The sequence below is a fragment of the Lactuca serriola genome, chromosome 8 (assembly GCF_051521515.1).
Source record: "Lactuca serriola cultivar US96UC23 chromosome 8, Lser_US96UC23_V15, whole genome shotgun sequence".
NCBI lineage: Eukaryota > Viridiplantae > Streptophyta > Magnoliopsida > Asterales > Asteraceae > Lactuca > Lactuca serriola.
In genome coordinates this window covers 88,688,357-88,707,186 of record NC_136415.1, presented here as the reverse complement: position 1 = coordinate 88,707,186, position 18,830 = coordinate 88,688,357, and the positions used below count along the sequence as shown (strand labels likewise).

Genomic DNA, 18,830 nt, shown 5'->3' with positions numbered 1-18,830 from the left:
CGTTATTTTAGTAATTTAAGGGTTATTCTAGTAATATTAAATATTAAAACACTAACAAATCAGGGAAAAGTACTCCAACTTTGTTAACCATTCGTTTGTCCAGAGCAGTGATTATTGAATACAGAGTTCTTATGAAAAAAAAACACGTACTGTATGCATTGAATGTTGTACCTTTCTATAGATGTGTTTCCCCTGAAAAGCATATAGCTTTTCTATTTTCCACTTTGAGCGCCCATCTCTCTCTCTCTCTCTCTCTCTCTCTCTCTCTCTCTCTCCATACCGACTCAGTTTTTGTACTCGCTGGAGTTCCAGACGATCTGATCACCGGTTTCTATCTCTGCCGCAACTCCGGTCACACGCTTCTCCTTCCATGTAAGTGGCTGGCTGCTGAAGAGTTTCTTCAATTTAATTGCATTGAATTGTGCTTATGTATAAATTGTGTACCTATAGGGACATTTGTGTTTCTGCATATATAATTAGGACTCGTTGAGCTATGGTTTGCATTTCTATAATCTATAAAGTGCACATACTTGTGATACGAACGATTCGTTAATCGTTAGGTCTAAGTGACTAATGATAATGTTTTGTTATTCTTTTGTTAAAATTTGTGTCATCTTGTATTGTAGAGGACGAATGAGCTCGAAATGGAAATATTAAGTTCACGTTTTCTCCATGTGTTTAATCAGATTCCGATTTAATCTATGTGAAAGGCGTGAAAGGAGCTAATAGTTAGGTTTAGATTCTGATACGTCACATCAATGAAGAAATGAAGAAAAAATGTTATCATCGTGAATGATACTGTAGAACTGTTTGGCGCTAGCGGATTAGAATGACCTTTCAATTGAACCTACTTTATAAATGAAGTCTGACTTTTGTTATTTTACGTAAATAGCTATAAATGTTGGATGCTTTCCATTGTCTTCAACCGTGGTTAGAAATTGTGGATAATCTATATGCTCTTTGAGCCTGGATAAATGACGAAGAACGTAACAAAGAAGGTCGGGAAATATGAGATTGGCCGAACAATTGGTGAAGGCACATTTGCAAAGGTCAAGTTTGCGAAAAACACAGAAACTGGTGAAGCTGTTGCTGTTAAGGTTCTGGCTAAAAGCACAATACTGAAGCATAAAATGGTGGATCAGGTATGATTTTCACTTACAATTGTTCTCTTCAACACAAAATCTTACATAACGTATCCCAATGACGCCTCTGTTCTCTGTATTTGCACCTGTATTTTAACCATGGAATATGGCCTTTTAGCTTCTCTGTAGTTTTGAACAGCATCATAACTGAAATAAGGGAGGAAAATAAGTTCAACTGCTGTGAAGAGGTTGAACAAATGAAACACAGAATTCAAGCATGCACTTTGAACAAGTTTATGCAACAAATGCTTTTAGGTTTCATGAATAGAAGATACAACTGTGAGACCTAAGAAATATGCACAGAATTAGCATTAAAAGGATGAATATCATGCCACAAAGATTATTGGAGTATTTACAGTTCTTCTTTAATGGATCCATCTGATTATTCACCTAAACCATCTTCTAAAAGACATGGATGCTAACTTATGTCTTTTACATTTTCTTGCATCTATTTATGACTTCATGTCACACTAAACAATTCAAGCTTGTTTAAGTGTTGCTACTTGATCCTAATTGACATCAAATTATTGGAGATTTGACCAAAATTTGTTTCCTTGTTACTGTGCTTTATTTCTGTTTGCTAAATCAAGGAAAGAATGTAACTCTGCAAAATTTTTGTGATTTTTTCCTAGTTATTTCAAGTTGCTAATAGTATATAACTTATTTAAGTTGATTTGCAGATCAAAAGAGAGATCTCCATTATGAAGATAGTGAGACATCCCAATATTGTGAGACTGCATGAGGTATAAATGAAATCATGAAATACATTTTAATTACTATCTCAGCAAATACATACCCTGTTATGATTTCTAATTTTTTTTAATGACATGAACCTTTCCTTCTGTTAGGTTTTGTCAAGCCATACAAAGATATATATAATACTGGAATTTGTCACTGGAGGAGAGCTTTTTGACAGAATTGTAAGCTCTAGTTTTTGATAGAAGTACTATTTGATACATAAAATACCTAAACTACCCTCATGACCCTAGGTTCACAAACGAAAGCTCTCAGAGAAGGAAGCCAGGGGATACTTTCAACAGCTTATTGATGCAGTTGCCCATTGCCATTCCAAGGGTGTCTACCATAGGGATTTAAAGGTAAGAGACACAAACTTTTAAGAATAATCAGATCATTTAAATATTTTATTTTCTACTAACAGTGTTTCTTGTATTATATAGCCTGAAAATCTCCTTCTTGATTCCAAAGAAAGGCTAAAGGTTTCAGATTTTGGACTCAGTGCACTCCCACAAGAAGTAAAGCATATATTTATATATTTTTTTCACAGTGTTTATATTTCTTCTTTTCCTCTCTAATATAAAACTATTTTCCAGGGTGTTGAACTTTTATATACCACTTGTGGAACCCCAAATTACATCGCACCAGAGGTTCACCAAAACAATATCAATTTTTTATAACCAATTTTCTTCTAATTTCAAATCTTTGACTAAGATTTTTACCATGGTTGACTTTTAGGTTTTAAGAAAACGCGGATATGATGGTGGGGCTGCTGATATCTGGTCATGTGGAGTCATCCTGTATGTCCTGTTGGCCGGATATCTTCCATTTGAAGAGTCCGATCTTCCAACTTTGTATAAAAAGGTTAAATATCAAAGACTTTTATTAATATCATTATTTTATAAAATGTTTTTATATTTATTTGCTAAGTTCTTCAACTACTCACTCAGGTCAGTGCTGCTGAGTTTTCATATCCTTTCTGGTTCCCTTCTGGTGCAAAATCATTACTAGACAAGATTCTGGATCCCAACCCTCAAACTGTGAGTATCTGTAATATCATTGTACTTTCAAAGTATGATGCCTTTTTTTTTTTTTTTTTTTTTTGACATAACATCATTATTTTAGCGTATTCGAATTGATGGGATACGCGAGCATCCATGGTTCCAAATGAACTATGTATCAATGAGTCAGGGAGAAGAAGGTGATGCGAGTTTGGATGATGTTCGTGCAGTTTTTGATGACATTGAGGTTGGACTTATCAACTTTGTTTGGTATCTATACCACATATAAACCCTAAACCTTAAACATGTATTTGTAGGATCAATATGTAATGGAAAGATCGGAGGAGAAAGTTGCGCCTTTAACAATGAATGCGTTTGAGATGATCACTCTCTCTCAAGGACTGAATCTATCTGCCTTATTTGATAGACGTCAGGTATATTTAAAATTTTCTGTTTGATGTTTATATCATATCTACAGGATTTACAGTAATCTGGTTTTAATTGTTAAAATGTAAGTGAATTGCAGGATCATGTAAGACGACAAACTCGTTTTGTATCCCGGAAGCCTGCTAAAGATATAATTTCAGCAATCACAGCAGTTGCAGAATTGTTGGGTTTTAAGGTCATTAGACGTGGCTACAAGGTACATTTTAAAAGAAACAAAATTCTTAAAATTTTCAAACTAGATTCCAAAATTGTTATGTAATGTTCCACAGACTAGACTCGAGGGTGCATCCGTGAATCGCGCTGGACAGTTTGCTGTTGTTTTGGAGGTACAATTCTTGACTATCATTCTATTTTACATTTTACCCCCTCCTTTTTTTTTGTTGGAAAAGTGGGTTACCAATTTCATATATAATTATTAATTAAGGTGTATGAAGTGGCAACATCTCTTTTCATGGTGGATGTTCGCAAGGCTGCTGGAGATACTCTCGAATACCATAAGGCAAGAAACACAAACTTCATCCTTCTCTTTACACAAGTGTTGTGTTGTGTTTTCAATATTTAGTGATTATTTTTGTTGGTGTTTATCTATGTATGTCAGTTCTATAAGGATTTTTGTGGTAAACTCGACCATATCATATGGAAGCCAAAAGAGGGACTGCCAAACTCTTCTATTTACAGAACAATGACCTGCTGATCCAAGGATTATATATATATATATATATATATATATATATATATATATATATATATATATATATATATATATATGTTTTGTACAACATGCTAAGTAAATATACATATGTTTTGTACATATTTACTTGTGTGGTGCTACTTATGATGATGATGATGCCATATATGATGGTAAAATGTTTTAGACGATGGTTCCCTATGAGCAAAATGTTCATGGTAAATGATTTGGAGAGAGAGGTGGCATTTTTTAGGTTAGGATGGGATGCGAGAGGTAGAAAGGGCTTTACTCCATTACAAAATTGTACATCAGTGCGCTAGCTTTGTCAGATAGCATACAATAAAGTTGCCAACTCAATGGAGGAGTATTTGAAGATGTTTGGAAAAACTTAGAGGAAATATTTACAAATTATGTTAAACAATACTTGTGTAAACGTATACGAAAATTAAATGGGTTAAGGAGACACGACATGGAATAAAACAGAGCTTGGGTTGGGTGAAGCTATGATTCTCTATGAGGCTTCTTGCAATCTACTATGCTCAATTTCAAGTTGAGTGAATATTTTTAGAAGCAGAAATGATTTATAAGTTTAGTAGAATAAAACGTGAAAATAGAATAAATACTAAAGAGAAGAGATCACATTGGGTTATTAAGATCTTTGGATCCTAGTATAATACAAGAATGGGATTGAATATGTTGAAATAAAGAATTCAATTTTCATTTACCCAATAATTTATTTGTATCTAAAATAACTAATTTTAAAATCACACGTTTATTGTTTCCTATGATATCCAAAAATCTGGTGTAATAAAAGGTCCGAAAGCATCCAACTTCTGAAATTCTAACTTACTTGATGTTGAAAGTGACATTAATGTAAAAAGAGGTTTTTGGGCGATTATGATAGTCAATACAAAATATTGTCTATTTCATTAGATGGGGAGAACGTATAAGAAATATGTAGGAGATTGGAATTGTTTATAATGTCACTTCGATCTGTTTTGGAACAAAGTACCCCACATCCAACTTATATTTTTCCAAAATATGTGAGATTAGACTTGAATTATCTACATGAAATTTTTGTTCTAATATAATTGTGCAAAAAATAGCAACGCAAATTATTGCAAAGTTCAATCATTATTGGGGTACTATTTATGAGTTATGGGCGTTGCTGTTGTATTTGAACCACGTTACAATATGGAAATGATAAAATTTTATTTCCAACTTCTCTACCCGAAAGACTATGCGAATCAAGTTAGTAGAATCAAAAGTTTTTGTGATGATTTGGTTAAAGAATACGAAGAAAAGAGTATGAAAAATTTACATAAGAGTTGTGATTATATGGGCTTCCACAAATGAAATGGATGGTGATGAAAATTTGTCGGCTTGGGATAAGTATGTGAAGGCCAAGAATAGAGTACCTCAATCGGTTTTGAAAACCGAGTTTGATTGTTACTTAGAAGAAGGGATCAAACCTGAACCTCAAGACTTTGATATTTTGACGTGGTGGAAATTAAGGGCAACGAAATATCCTATATTGCAAGCAATAACTAGAGATATATTGGCTATTCCCGTCTCTATCGTTGCCTTCGAATCTACATTTAGTACTAGTGGAAGATTGATAAGCCCACATTGAAGTCGACTTAAACCAAACACAATTGAAGCTCTAATGTGGACACAAAGTTGGTTGTGGGAAATTGTAAACAATGGTAATCTATCTATTTTATTATTATTTCTATTTGTTTCTAATTTACTAATTACTACTAACTTTTTGTTCTATTTAGATAAAGGTGTGCAATTTACCTCGGATAACAATGCAACTATTTTTGATGATTACGACATAGATAGTGAAAATTGATGGTAACAATGAAACCATTTTTTTTCATGATTATAATCGATTAATTTATAGTTTTTTATGCATTTGTTTATACTTTGTATTTGTTTTGTTGGTAGGTGAATATATAATATTTAAAGGTTCGATGCGAAAGTTGAAATTGAAATTTGCTGAACTTGATTGTTATTGTTTCGATGATAGATGATGTTTGGCAACTTTTTGGAAGACTTTTTATGTTTATGTTTTTTTTTCTTGCAAAAAAATGGTTTAATTTTTAAACTTGAATGTTAATGTTCGTGTTTGACGTCATTCGGTGATTGAATTGATTTATATTGTTTCTATAATCTTTTTTTTGTTGGTTAATATATCACTGAGTTATTTTTCATAAAAGTTTAAAAGCCTTGTAACGGGGAAAATCCCTAATTACCCGCTGTGGATCCCCGTTCCCCATTAGGGATATGGATGATGTCGGGTATGGGAATGTGTATGGGGATGGGGAACATGATCCTTGGTATACCTGTCCCCGTTGCCATCTCTACTCATACTTAACCTTTTGAAATCCAACATCCCCGATCATTGAAGCAAACACCTCCTGGAAATTACAATTACAACAAACCTTAAATGTTTTTTTTGTTTTGTTTTTATTAAGGCCAGGTCTGGTCAACATTAAAGATGTTTTTACGTCAAACCACAAAGCATACTCGATCATGATTCATAAGAGGGGTAACGCAAGAAATATTGGAAATTATAGAGGAAAAGGTTGCAAGTTGGTAAGTTTCCTCTATCCTACATTGGTGGGGGAAGAAACTTTTAATAGGTTTATAAGCTTATTACTTTGATAGGCCACCAAAGGCTTTAGTGGATCAAAGGAATGAGCCAAGCCCACGCGTGCACCTAGCCTAGCCTAGCACTAGCAGACGCAGCGAGTGCGTGATTTAGGCGCACTTGGCACGACGTATTGGTCGTTGGGAGCCAATGAACTTTTATTTTTGACGAGTTCGGGTCAAGCTGGTTTGACTGATCTAATTAAATGGTTGACCGTTATTGACTTCGAGGAGGACGAGTCGGGACATTCTGCAAGGATTAGGAAACAACTTGCTTGGAGAGCAAGTCGTCGCCCTAGGGTTTCTAGGGGCCGACCTATGAGGGCCCCTTTCATGCCTTCTAGGGTTTCAACCTAGGATCCGTATTGACTACTCACGAAAATCGAAGCTCTCTCCCCCTCTCTGCGTTTTTTCTTCTAGTTTCCGAGTATTCTCTTTGTGTTTATCGATTTCTAGTGCTGTTGAAAAATTGATAGATTTGCATTAAATCTTGTGGTTTTACTCTGTTGCTTACAGCCAGTAGAAGTGAAGTAAAAACCTTTAAGGACAGGAGTCTGATCCGTGCAATTATTCCAATTTCAAGATCAGCCATCGACATGTCGGTTTTACTTTTCTGTCTTGCGTTTAATTTCGTCCAACAATAGGACAGTCTTCTTCTACATTTCTTATAATCAGATCTAATCAATAAGGATTAATTTGGTTTCTAGACGAAATTTGGTAAGCATATTAATAATAATTGGATCTATTGTTCGCAACTAATCGACATATAATTCTCAATATTATTTTTCGGTTTCCTTGCGCATCTATTAGTTTGATTTACAACATTCTTAAAGGTTTTTATTGTGATAAATCGACAGACTAATGGAGTCTACTGCTAGCTTCCACTTCATGAACCAAGATTTTGCCAAACTTGACCAATTTGATGGTCAGAACTACACCCGTTGGGTCGAAAAGGTCAAGTTCGTGCTTCATGTTTTGAAGCTCGCTTTTGTGTTGGACCCAAATATGGCACTAATTCCTGCTAATCCAATTCCCAAAGAAGGGAAAACTGTGGACCTAACGGTCATCGCAGAACTAGAAAAGCAAAGGACTCTGCGTAAAGAGTCTGAGGAACTGTGTGTAGGTTAGATCAAGAACTCCCTATCGGATCGACTCTATGATCTTTACGTGCCGGTCAAAGACCCAAGAGAGCTATGGAATGCGTTGGAACTTAAGTACAAGGCACATGAGGAAGGTACTAACAAATACCTTGTATCTAAGTACCTAGAGTTTTAAATGGCTGATGACAAATCAATCATGGAGCAAGTGCATGAACTCTAATTCATGGTCAACAAGTTAAATGCACTCTCCATCTCCATTCCAAAAATCTTTCAGGTTGGTGCGATCATCGCAAAACTGCCACCCTCGTGGAAAGATTTCTTTAAGAGAATGATGCATAAATCTGAGGACTACTCCTTGGATGATCTGATGAAACACCTCCACATTGAGAAGGAAACTCGCATCAGGGACAAGCGTAGTAAAGTCGGATCGAGTGTGCATCACGTGTCAGCTGGGGGTTCTAGTCACAAAGGCAAGTCTGGGGGACAGAACAAAAAGAACTTGGGACCCACGAAACAAAACTTCAAGAAAATAGGTGATTAGAATCCTAACTCAAATCCTAAGAGGATTGTACATTGCCACGTCTATGGAGAGATTGGGTACTATGCAAGAGAATGAAAAGATCGCAAATCAGGTTGGGTTCACATGTAGTCGAGAAGGTTACTGACATGGTGGCAAGTGTGAACCTTGGAGAGATTTTCATGATCTCCTCCCTTATCCGAGTAATTTATGCTCGAGGATGGATCGTGGACACTGGTGTCACTATGCATGTTTGTGGGCAACGAGAGAGCTTCCGCACTTACCACCCAATGCCACATGGGACAGTTGTCGTCTGTGTTGATGGCCACAAAGCTGAAGTTCAAGGAAGAGGTGATGTTTGTTTGAAGTTCACCCATGGTGAATGAAGTGAACTTTTCTGGTTATTTTATTTGTTGAAATTCTTTATGGTATAAACGTTTGGCACACACTAATGTTAAAAACATTGAAAAAATTGCAAACTAAAGAAATGTTAAAATATGATACAAAAGATTTTGAAAAATGGAAAACATGTGTAAAATCAAAGTTCACTAAGAAACCATTTCCATCAGTTGAGAGAAACACATCATTGCTTGAGTTGATTCATTCTGATATATGTGAATTAAATGGAATCCTTACTCGAGGAGGAAAAAGGTATTTCATCACATTCTGTGATGACTCCAGTCGATCTTTACATGTTTATTTGCTGAGATCTAAAGACAAAGCTATTTATGCATTTAAACTGTATAAGGCTAAAGTCGAAAATCAACTTAATAGATGCATCAAAATTCTTCGCTCGGACAGAGGCGGAGAATATTTAAACCATGAGTTTGACAGATTCTGCAAAGAGAATGGAATCAAACATGAGAGAACTTCACCATACACTCCCCAACATAATGGTTTGGCTGAAATAAAGAACTGAACCCTTTGTGAGATGGTCAATTGTATGTTGAATCAATCGGGTCAACCAAACAATCTGTGGGGGGAAGAACTATTGATTGCTTGCTATATTCATAATAGGATCACTAGTCGTGTGATTCCTACAAGCCCTTATGAGTTGTGGAAAGGTAGAAAGCCTAACCTAGACTATTTGAAAGTGTGGGGGTGTGTTGCTTATTATCGGACTCATGATCCTAAGCGAACCAAATTAGGAGCACGAGCTAATAAGAGTATATTTATTGGATATTATCATAGTAGCAAGGCTTACCGATTATTAGATATTGAATCAGGTGTTGTTGTTGAATCCAGAGATGTGGAATTCTTTGAGGACAAGTTTTCTAGGGATGAAGAAAACTCCAGTCATAAAACACCTACAAGTACTTCTCGAGAAATACTCCCATATCCTCCTATTACGGAGGAACCAAGGAGAAGTACAAGGGCTAGAATAGAGAAAAGTTTTGGAGATGATTTCTATTCTTACTTGGTCGAAGGAACTCAAACAAAAGTGACGAGAGAGGTCATCTTTACAATTAACTTGGATGATGATCCTAAGACCTTTACTGAAGCCATGACGTCTCGAGGTGCTCCTTTATGGAAGGAAACCATCAATGACAAAATGGATTTAGTTATGGGTAATGAAACTTAGGAGTTAGCTGATCCACCCAAGGGGAAAAGACCCATAGGATCCAAATAGATATTCAAGAGAAAATATCACCCAGATGGATCCATATCCGCCTATAAAGAAAGCTTGGTTGCTAAGGGCTATAAGCAGCGATAAGGGATCAATTATTTTGATACCTATGCCCAAGTTGTTAGGATTAGTTCTATTAGAACTCTCATAGCAATATTAGCTTTGAAAGGTGTAACACCCCATTTTTGGTATGATATTTATATTTTTATTTATTGTTATTTTTCTTCAAGTTTTAAGGGGAACTCGACGAGTCAGTAGCTGGACTCGTCGAGTAGAGTCAGGATTTCGAGCACGTTTAATTTGGAGACTCGGCAAGTCTATATTCCAGACTCGGCGAGTCCGCCAGTCTGGATGAAACCCTAATTTCAAGGGTTTGCACCCTATTTAAACAACTTTTGAGGCCACAAGTCAGCCCCCATCACCCCTCAGAGCATCATTCTCGAAACCCTAGAGCCCTCTTTGCATTTTGTGTGATTTTGGTGTGTTCTTTGAAGATCTTGAGAGAAAAAGGAAGGTAGATCAAGAGGAGAAGAAGGAGATCCTAGATCCTTGAGGAATTTCAGAAGATAGTAAGGTATATCTTGGCCCTTTTCTGTTTCTATGCTTAAATCCCCTTTTTGAAGCCATTAAAGCTATTCTTGAACCATTTATTGGCTTAGTAGTAGCATAGAGGACTCATGGAGTTGATTAGCCTTCGGATCTAGCTAGGTTTGAATTCCAGAAGCTTAGATCTAGCACCTTTATGGATCCATTTTGCATGGAAGCTCTAGATCTACTCTTATAGTGTGCTTTGAACCTTAAAACCTTCATTTGATGTTATTTACACGTAAAGTTGGAAACTTTACATGTTAATCAAGTCCCAGGAACCCAGATCTATTAATGGTATGGATTGGTTTCAAGCAGAATCGAGTATATAGTGTTTGCATGCATACGAATTGGCGAGTCGTTCTTCAGACTCGGCGAGTCGAGTCGTGAGTCCCCTATTTTTCCTTTTTCGAGTTATGCCGAGTGGAACCAGTGAGTGAGAGATGGACTCGGTGAGCTAGAGGGTTAGACTCATTCGTGGAAGAACTCGGCGAGTCAATGCCCTGACTCGGCGAGTCCAAGGCAATCTTCATGCCTCAAGAACAAACTCGACGAGTTGTTCATACAACTCGGCGAGTCACAGCTAGAATGTTCATCTAATGAAGGAGAACTCGACGAGTTGTTCATACAACTCGGTGAGTCGGATGCAGATTGTCGGAATGTTAGTAGCAAAGAGGAACTCGCCGAGTTTGTGCCAAAACTCGACGAGTAGTAGCGAGTAGAATCAAGGAAGTAAGAGTAAGGACTCAACGAGTTGGCGACCCAACTCGACGAGTCAGGTCAACTGAATGTTGACTTTGATAGTTAGGTTGACTTGGACCAGGGGTAAGAGAGTCATTTTACCCTCAGTATTATTCCCAGTATTTGATTGATGGTGCATATGGAAATTGTAGCCGAGGTGAAACCGGAGCCGCATCAGACAGATTCCGGAGCAGTCCTTTCAGCAGCTAGGCTACGAGGTGAGTTTCCTTCCAGTAGGAACGGGTCTACGGCCACATTGCCGGCCCGATTAGCTAGCAGTAGTTCCGGACTTTGGTCCGACGCAACAGATAGTGTGTTTGATGCCTTCGTGGCTCAGGCAGGATTTATGTGTTTATTTGTGTCATGCTAGTTGATATGTGTTTATGTTATGCTATGATCAGTTAGTTCTGGACTTCGGTCCGATGCAGTTAGTTCCGGAATTCGGTCCGATGCAGCTAGTTCCGGACACCGGTCCGATGCAGGGGGACAAGGTCCCAGTTAGTTCCGGACTACGGTCCGATGCAGTTTCCGGGCTTCGGTCCGATGCAGTGGGCAAGGCCCAATACATGCTTATATGTTATTGTATGGTATGTGGTAGTTTGGGGGAGCTCACTAAGCTTCGTGCTTACAGTTTCAGTTTTGGTTTCAGGTACTTCCGCAAGTAAGGATAAAAGCTCGGGATAATGGCATCGCACACACCACAACTTCAGTCTTTATCCTGGGAGTTTGTTTTGATTCATAGTTTGATTTGATACAGTTGTTTCACGACATTTTATTATGAGTTGAGATATTTGACGTATGGTTTTTATGATATGACGATCAGTATATGATTTTTATTATTATTAAAACAAAAAATTTTGGGTCGTATTTTGGGATGTTACAAAAGGATTCTACATTTATCAAATGGATGTGAAGACAACCTTTCTGAATGGTTATCTCATGGAGGAGATTTACCTGGAGCAACTTGAAGGATTCGTGATACCTGGACAAGAAAACAAAGAGTGTAGACTTGTTAAATCCTTGTACGGGTTGAAGAAAGCTCCCAAACAGTGCATGCGAGATTTGACACCACTGTGACTGCTTTTGGTTTTCAGCATAACAGTGCTGACAGGTGTATTTATTCCAAATATACATCCGATTACATAGTAGTTATATGTCTTTATGTTGATGATATGTTGATCATTGGCACTCACCTAGAAGGTACTCTTGAGACGAAGAAATACCTATCCTGGAACTTTAAGATGAAAGATCTTGGAGAAGTTGATACAATTCTTGGTATCAAGGTGAAAAGGACAGGTGGTCAGATTTCTCTGAGTCAGTCTCATTACATAGAGAAAATTTTGACAAAGTTTCATCATTTGAACATTAAGGAATTCAACACCCCTTTTGATTCAAGTGTGAAACTAAAGGTAAATTCTAGTCGAGTAGTGGCTTAACTAGAATATGCTAATGCAACTGGAAGCATGATGTATGCTACTCACTGCACTCGACCTGACATCGCATTCACTGTAAGCAAACTAAGTCAGTATACTGTTAATCCAAGCACGGAGTGTGACATCCCCAATTTCACAGCTAGAAAAGACCGATTTTTTATGCTTTGTTTTAAAAATCAGAGTAATCTTTCAAAGAAAACGGTTGCGGAATTTGTTCCCAAAACAAGATATGATAATAACTTATCAAAACATTTCTCAAAGAGAATGTATTTTCATTTAATAATAAAACTTCGGGATGTCATGTTTCGATACAGACATATAAGTATAAACAGAACTTACATTCAATTACACTAATGATTTATATCTCCTTTAAATCTCTCTGTGAAATATGTCTTCGTATCGATACTTGTGATACAAAGAAAACTGAGTAGGTCAGGCTTGGGAGCCTGGTGAGCATATAGGGTTTTCATCCTACATTGTTATATCATATATTTATAAATATAGAACATTCAAACTTGTACAATTTCACCATATAAAGGCAACTCTTATCCCACCCCATCGATCCTCACAACGACACGATCTAAACTCTCGTATCTAAAATTTTCCTATTTACCTAATCCCTACTCACGGATCTAAAACTATCCTCTTCACCCGATCCATACTCACGGATCTAAAACTAACCTTTTCACCTAATCCATACTAACAGTCACAGATCTAAAACTAACCTTTTCCCCTGATCCATACTCACGGATCTAAAACTACCTGATCCATACTCACGGATCTAAAACTAACATCATGATCTGATCCATACTCCCGGATCAATAATTGTACCCAATCCATACTCCTGGAATAGGGAAAATTAACTATACCTTAATCCTGATCTAATCCATACTCCCGGATCAATAACTGTGCCAAATCCATACTCCCGGACTAGGGACAATTAACTTAGTCTTAATCCATACTCCCGGACTAATAACAAGTTTTATATCTTTACCTGATCCATACTCCCGGATCTAAAACTAACCTCTTGGTCTAATCCATACTCACGGATCTATAACTAGCCTCTTGATCAGATCCCTACTCACAGATCTAAAACTAACCTCTTGATCCCATTATCCAACTCATCCTTTTATCACACACCAACTATCTCATCTACCCATGTTCTACCCAACATATTTGTAGATATAAAATACATATACAATTTAACTCTTTTAAAAACTATATAAAACATCCATTCACACTCATCTCAAATAAACAACAATATATAAACACATAGCACGTATTTCATAACAAAAACTTCATATTTATGTGCTAGAAGAAAGTAACCACACACTCACTTGATTAGAAGATGATCGGACAACGCTACGGCTTGTAGAAGTAGTATTCTTCGTTAGATCTTCACAAAAATTGGCTTCTCGCGGGCAGAGCTTCGGCTCGGGAATCGCACTTCTCAGGATCTTCGGGGCTTCGGGACTTGCTTTGGGTCTTGGGAATGATACCGGAGCTTCGGGATATTTCTTGCACGAAAATCGAGGTAAAACGGGAGAGAGAGGAGAGAAATTGAGCAAGGAACTCGGCTGCCCTCGCACCCTTTATATAGGGGCTGATTCTTCGAATTACGCTGGGCGTAATGTGGATAAGGCCGGTGACTCCCCCCCCCCCTCTGGATAATATCCGAATTTATATTTAAATTAAATACTCTAATTATTTAATAAACTTCAAAAATTCATATCTTCCTCATACGAGCTCCGTTTTTGACGTTCTTTATATCCCCGTGTAGGTGAGACTACGATCTACAACTTTCATTTAGACTCCGTCCGCTAATTTTGACTTTTTTTTATTATTTATTTTTAGTAGGCCGAGACAAGAAAACTCCGTTATAAATTCATAACTTCTTCGTCTGACATCCGTTTTCGTCTTTCTTTTTACCGTTGCACTACTATCAACAAGATCTTCGATTCTCGTTTAGATTGTTTCGGCTAAAAACCGCTCGATCTCAAATCGAGTATTCGGGCTGCATACCGCTAGGTCGAAACTTAGAAAAATCATAACTTCCTCCTACGAAGTCAGATTTGGGCATTCTTTTATGCACGCTCTCAGTTTAACGAACTCTACGACTTTCATTTAGATCACTAAGGTTAAATATAACTCTAACATAAATTCACTTTTTACGTCATTCAGCGTCGTGTCGGTTCTGTCGCGAAACTTCGACAAGTCATAACTTCTTCGTTATAACTCGGATTTCGGCGTTCTTTATATGTACAAAATCTTTGTAACATATACTACAACTTAGTTAAGATTATTCATCCTAAAAATTCTTCTATAATTTTTTTTGACACTTAACGTCTCTAAATTGACTAGCCCTGATCTACAGTCGTTACACGGAGCACTTGAAGGTAGTGGGTAGAGTACTAGGATACCTGAAAAGGATAAGTACTTTTGAGTTAACATATTCATCATCTAATGGAATAGTTGAAGGTTATTCCGATGCCAGCTGGATTAATCACACTGATGATTAAAAATCCACAAGTAGTTGGATTTATACTCTATCTGGTGGTGCTATTTGTTGGGCGAGCAAGAAACAGACATGCATAGCTCATTCAATGATGGAAGTAGAGCTAATTTCCTTAGAAGCAGCGGGCAAAGAGGCAGAGTGGATTCGAGATCTACTTGTGGATATCTGTCTATGGGATATTCCATTACTTTCAATACCCATGTACTGTGACAGTGAGGCCACATTGTCTAAATTATATAATCCAATATATAATGGGAAGTCGAGACATGTAGGTTTGAGACACAATTTTATGAGACGACTAACTGAAAGTGGTACCATCAAGGTTGTCTATGTCAAGACTAGTAGGAACTTGGCAGATCTATTTACCAAACCTCCAACGAGAGATTTGGTTACATCTACCACGAGAGTCATGGGTCTAAAACCACAGTAAAATCTCTTAGTGATGGAAACCCAACCTGAAATTAGTGCTCCTAATTCTCAAGTTTAAAGGGTAACAATGAAGTCACTAACGATAGAAGGTACTATCATTAACGATAGATCCATGTGAGGTAGGATAGTATGTCGTTGCCGAGAATGAGGTTGAGTTACGACTCTTAACAAAGTTTTGGATACATATAAGCAACGAAGATGTTGTGAAACTTTGCCTATATGATCTAGAGGTAGTGCCGCCTCAAGTGAAGATTAGTGGTTTATCTTCTGAAGGGTCATGAAAAGGGTTTATAGCGCATGACCATATTAGCGCTCAGGGAGAATGCAAAGACGACTTGTTATGTGTGGGGGTAAACCAGAGAGGTCATAAGGTTCGTGGTTTAAACCTATAAGGATACCATCAAATTGGTTTCTTCTTGTTTGTTCTTAAACTAGGGTTTAATCTTTATGACACCCAAGTGACATCATCTGTCTGAGTGAAAGAAAATTTCCAACTTGGTGGGGGATTGTTGGAAATTATGGAGGAAAGGTTGTAAGTTGGTAAGTTTCCTCTATCCCACATTGGTGGGGGAAGAAAATTTTAATGGGTTTATAAGCTTATTCCCTTGATAGGCCACCAAAGGCTTTAGTAGATCAAAGGAATGGGCCAAGCCCACACGCGCGCCTAGCCTATCCTAGCACTAGCCGACGCCGCCATTGCGCAAAATGGCACGATTTAGGCGCACTTTGCACTTCGCACGACGTGCTAGGAGCTTATTAGCTTTTATTTTGGACGAGTTCGTGTCAAGCCGGTTTGATTGATCCGTTCAAATGGTTGACCGTCGTTGACTTCGAGGAGGACGAGTCGGGACATTCTGGAAGGATTAGGAAACAACTGCTTGGAGAGCAAGTCCTCGCCCTAGGGTTTCTAGGGGCCGGCCTATGAGGACTCGTTTCATGCTTTCTAGGGTTTCAACACCTATAAATATTGCTCCCTAGGAACCGTATTGACTACTCACGAAAAATCGAAGCTCTCTCCCTCTCTCTGTGTTTTTTCTTCCAGGATCCGAGTATTCGCTTTGTATTTATCGATTTCCAGTAGAAGCGAAGTAAAAACCTTTAAGAACAAGATTCCGATCCATGCAGTTATTCCAAGTTCAAGATCAGTCATCGATAGGTCAATTTTACTTTTCTGTCATGCGTTTAATTTCATTCAACAACAGGACAATCTTCTTCTATCTTTTTTATACTCAGATCTAATCGAGAAGGATTAATCTGGTTTCTGGACGAAACTTGGTAAACATATTAATAATAATTAGACATATTGTTCGAAACTAATCGACATATAATTCTCAATTTTATTTGTCGGTTTCCTTAAGCATATATTAGTTTGATTTACAACAAGAACTAACAACGTACTTTTATTTATTTGTGTATTATAGTATCCTAGACTTTTTGAACTAAAAATGACAATATTACCCTTAATAAACTCTCTCGCTCTCTTTTTCTTCCCTCATCTATTTCCGTGACCTTTTTATTCATTTTACAATTGTAAAGCTTATTGCCAATACAAAAGCTAATATAAACATTTTTCTAAAAACTCATTTGGTCACCACCATAAGTCAATACATTTTTGCCTAAAAACACTTTTGGAGTTCAAAAAACAATCTCAAACACCCCCTAATTGAAAAATAACCATTAATATTTCTTCTAAACAAAAGCTCCATGAAGTAAAAAATGACAAATTACTATTTTTTTTAAAAAAACTATGAAAGAAATACATGTATGCTTCATCAAGAACTTTTCAATGTGTGTAAGATTCCTAATACCAAAGGCAATAGTGTAACCATCCATTGAATTATCCTCGAAATTAAGGGATCTATGATCTCCGATCCTTACATAAAACATGTAATAAACTTGCCTTTATTTGAAAAATATCAATACGGGAGACAAAATTACATTTTTACCACTTAAACAAGACTACTTAAACAAGACTTACCTCTTTGTCGTGCCTGTTTTTTCCCAACATCCAACATATTTGGATTGATATCACAAACATAATCTGAGTTCGTCGTGTGTGTTTGTGTGTGTCATCTATGGCTCATTATTGATAGTTTCTAGAATACAAAGATTAACATGTAAAATTTCAAAAACATCATATTTCTTGTAATCCTAGGACAAATAATCATTTTACTCGTCTGTCTTGAATTGATGTACAATGACTGTTTACCGAAGAATTGTTATAATTGAACTGTAAATGACAAAAATTGGAAAATTTATGCCATCTCATAATATTGTAACAAAAAAAGACGACGACGACAATAATAATAATAATAATAATAATAATAATAATAATAATAATAATAAGTTATAATATTAAATGATAATAACAATAAATTTTAAAACAAATATGTTTTTTTAAATAAATACAAAACTTAAAGCTTAATGATTTTATAGAAAAAATTAAGTTGGATATTTATTAGTGACTTTTAGACTTTTAGAATATCAATGAGTCTTTTAAAATTATTTATAAATTATTCTAGAATATAAAATATAAAATGACCTTTCAATAGTTTATAAAAATTTTGAGGGGATGTTTTTATTGGTTTATTTTTTTAAAAAAAATATATTGTCGATTTGGCGGAGCCCATGGCCTTCGCTACCGCCGGATTTGGGGAATATTTTCAAAACAGGTCCTTCATATTTTAGGTATGTACGAGATATTCACCTCCCTACACATATTTTTTTTTTTTGATGTTTTTCACTTTATACCATTATTAAACATGTCTATTTCAATTTGGCCACGTTTTGCTTTCGGACTGAGAACCGGTAAAATATTTATTGTATTTAGCATAAATAAAGTAAATATTTTATGTTAAATATGTTTTTAGAAAATATCCTATACAATAACAAGTTGATTTTAGTGTGATCGGTCATATTGTTACTATATTGTCGAATATCGATTCTAATGACTTTTCCAATTCTTTAATTAAAGTTATATTTGTCAAATTTATTCACTTTTTTTGGAACTTAAAACAAAATACAATTTATAAAAAAACGTTAGAATTGTTCTTCGCTACAAAAAAGGCTACCATTTCTGCCGCATGTAATAGAAAATATGCAAAAAAAGATATTCCACGTGTATGCCTTTTCTCTCATGATCAAACATTAAATTCGGTTTAAGAATTTCTCAACCAATAAATTAAAAATATTTACACTAACCCTCCCTATACTTT

At 36.3% G+C, this 18,830-nt stretch overlaps 1 protein-coding gene across 2 annotated transcripts; it reads left to right on the top strand.

The window, feature by feature from the left end:
- The first annotated feature begins 221 nt into the window (after positions 1–221).
- On the top strand, positions 222–4,513 carry LOC145066538 (CBL-interacting serine/threonine-protein kinase 24-like). Of its 2 annotated transcripts, XM_079013822.1 has the most exons (15): positions 222–372; positions 893–1,142; positions 1,823–1,885; positions 1,991–2,062; positions 2,132–2,239; positions 2,321–2,395; positions 2,474–2,527; positions 2,616–2,741; positions 2,828–2,917; positions 3,003–3,125; positions 3,196–3,312; positions 3,405–3,521; positions 3,595–3,651; positions 3,750–3,824; positions 3,924–4,513. In XM_079013822.1, the coding sequence occupies exons 2-15, from the start codon at positions 975–977 to the stop codon at positions 4,017–4,019; spliced, it is 1,341 nt and encodes a 446-aa protein (XP_078869948.1). In that variant the 5' UTR covers positions 222–372; positions 893–974; the 3' UTR covers positions 4,020–4,513. The 2 variants fall into 2 exon arrangements, with proteins under 2 accessions (XP_078869948.1, XP_078869949.1); XM_079013823.1 differs by lacking the exon at positions 222–372 and having other exon boundaries at positions 1,004–1,142; positions 1,812–1,885.
- Positions 4,514–18,830: the final 14,317 nt, after the last annotated feature.

What these genes read in the sequence shown, in the direction of transcription:
- LOC145066538 (XM_079013822.1), top strand. Translation starts at nt 975, where the DNA reads ATGACGAAGAACGTAACAAAGAAGGTCGGGAAATATGAGATTGGCCGA. An exon ending in TCAGTGCACTCCCACAAGAA is followed by an intron (nt 2,396 to 2,473) that starts GTAAAGCATATA and finishes ACTATTTTCCAG; the next exon opens with GGTGTTGAACTTTTATATAC. An exon ending in TTCCAACTTTGTATAAAAAG is followed by an intron (nt 2,742 to 2,827) that starts GTTAAATATCAA and finishes CTACTCACTCAG; the next exon opens with GTCAGTGCTGCTGAGTTTTC.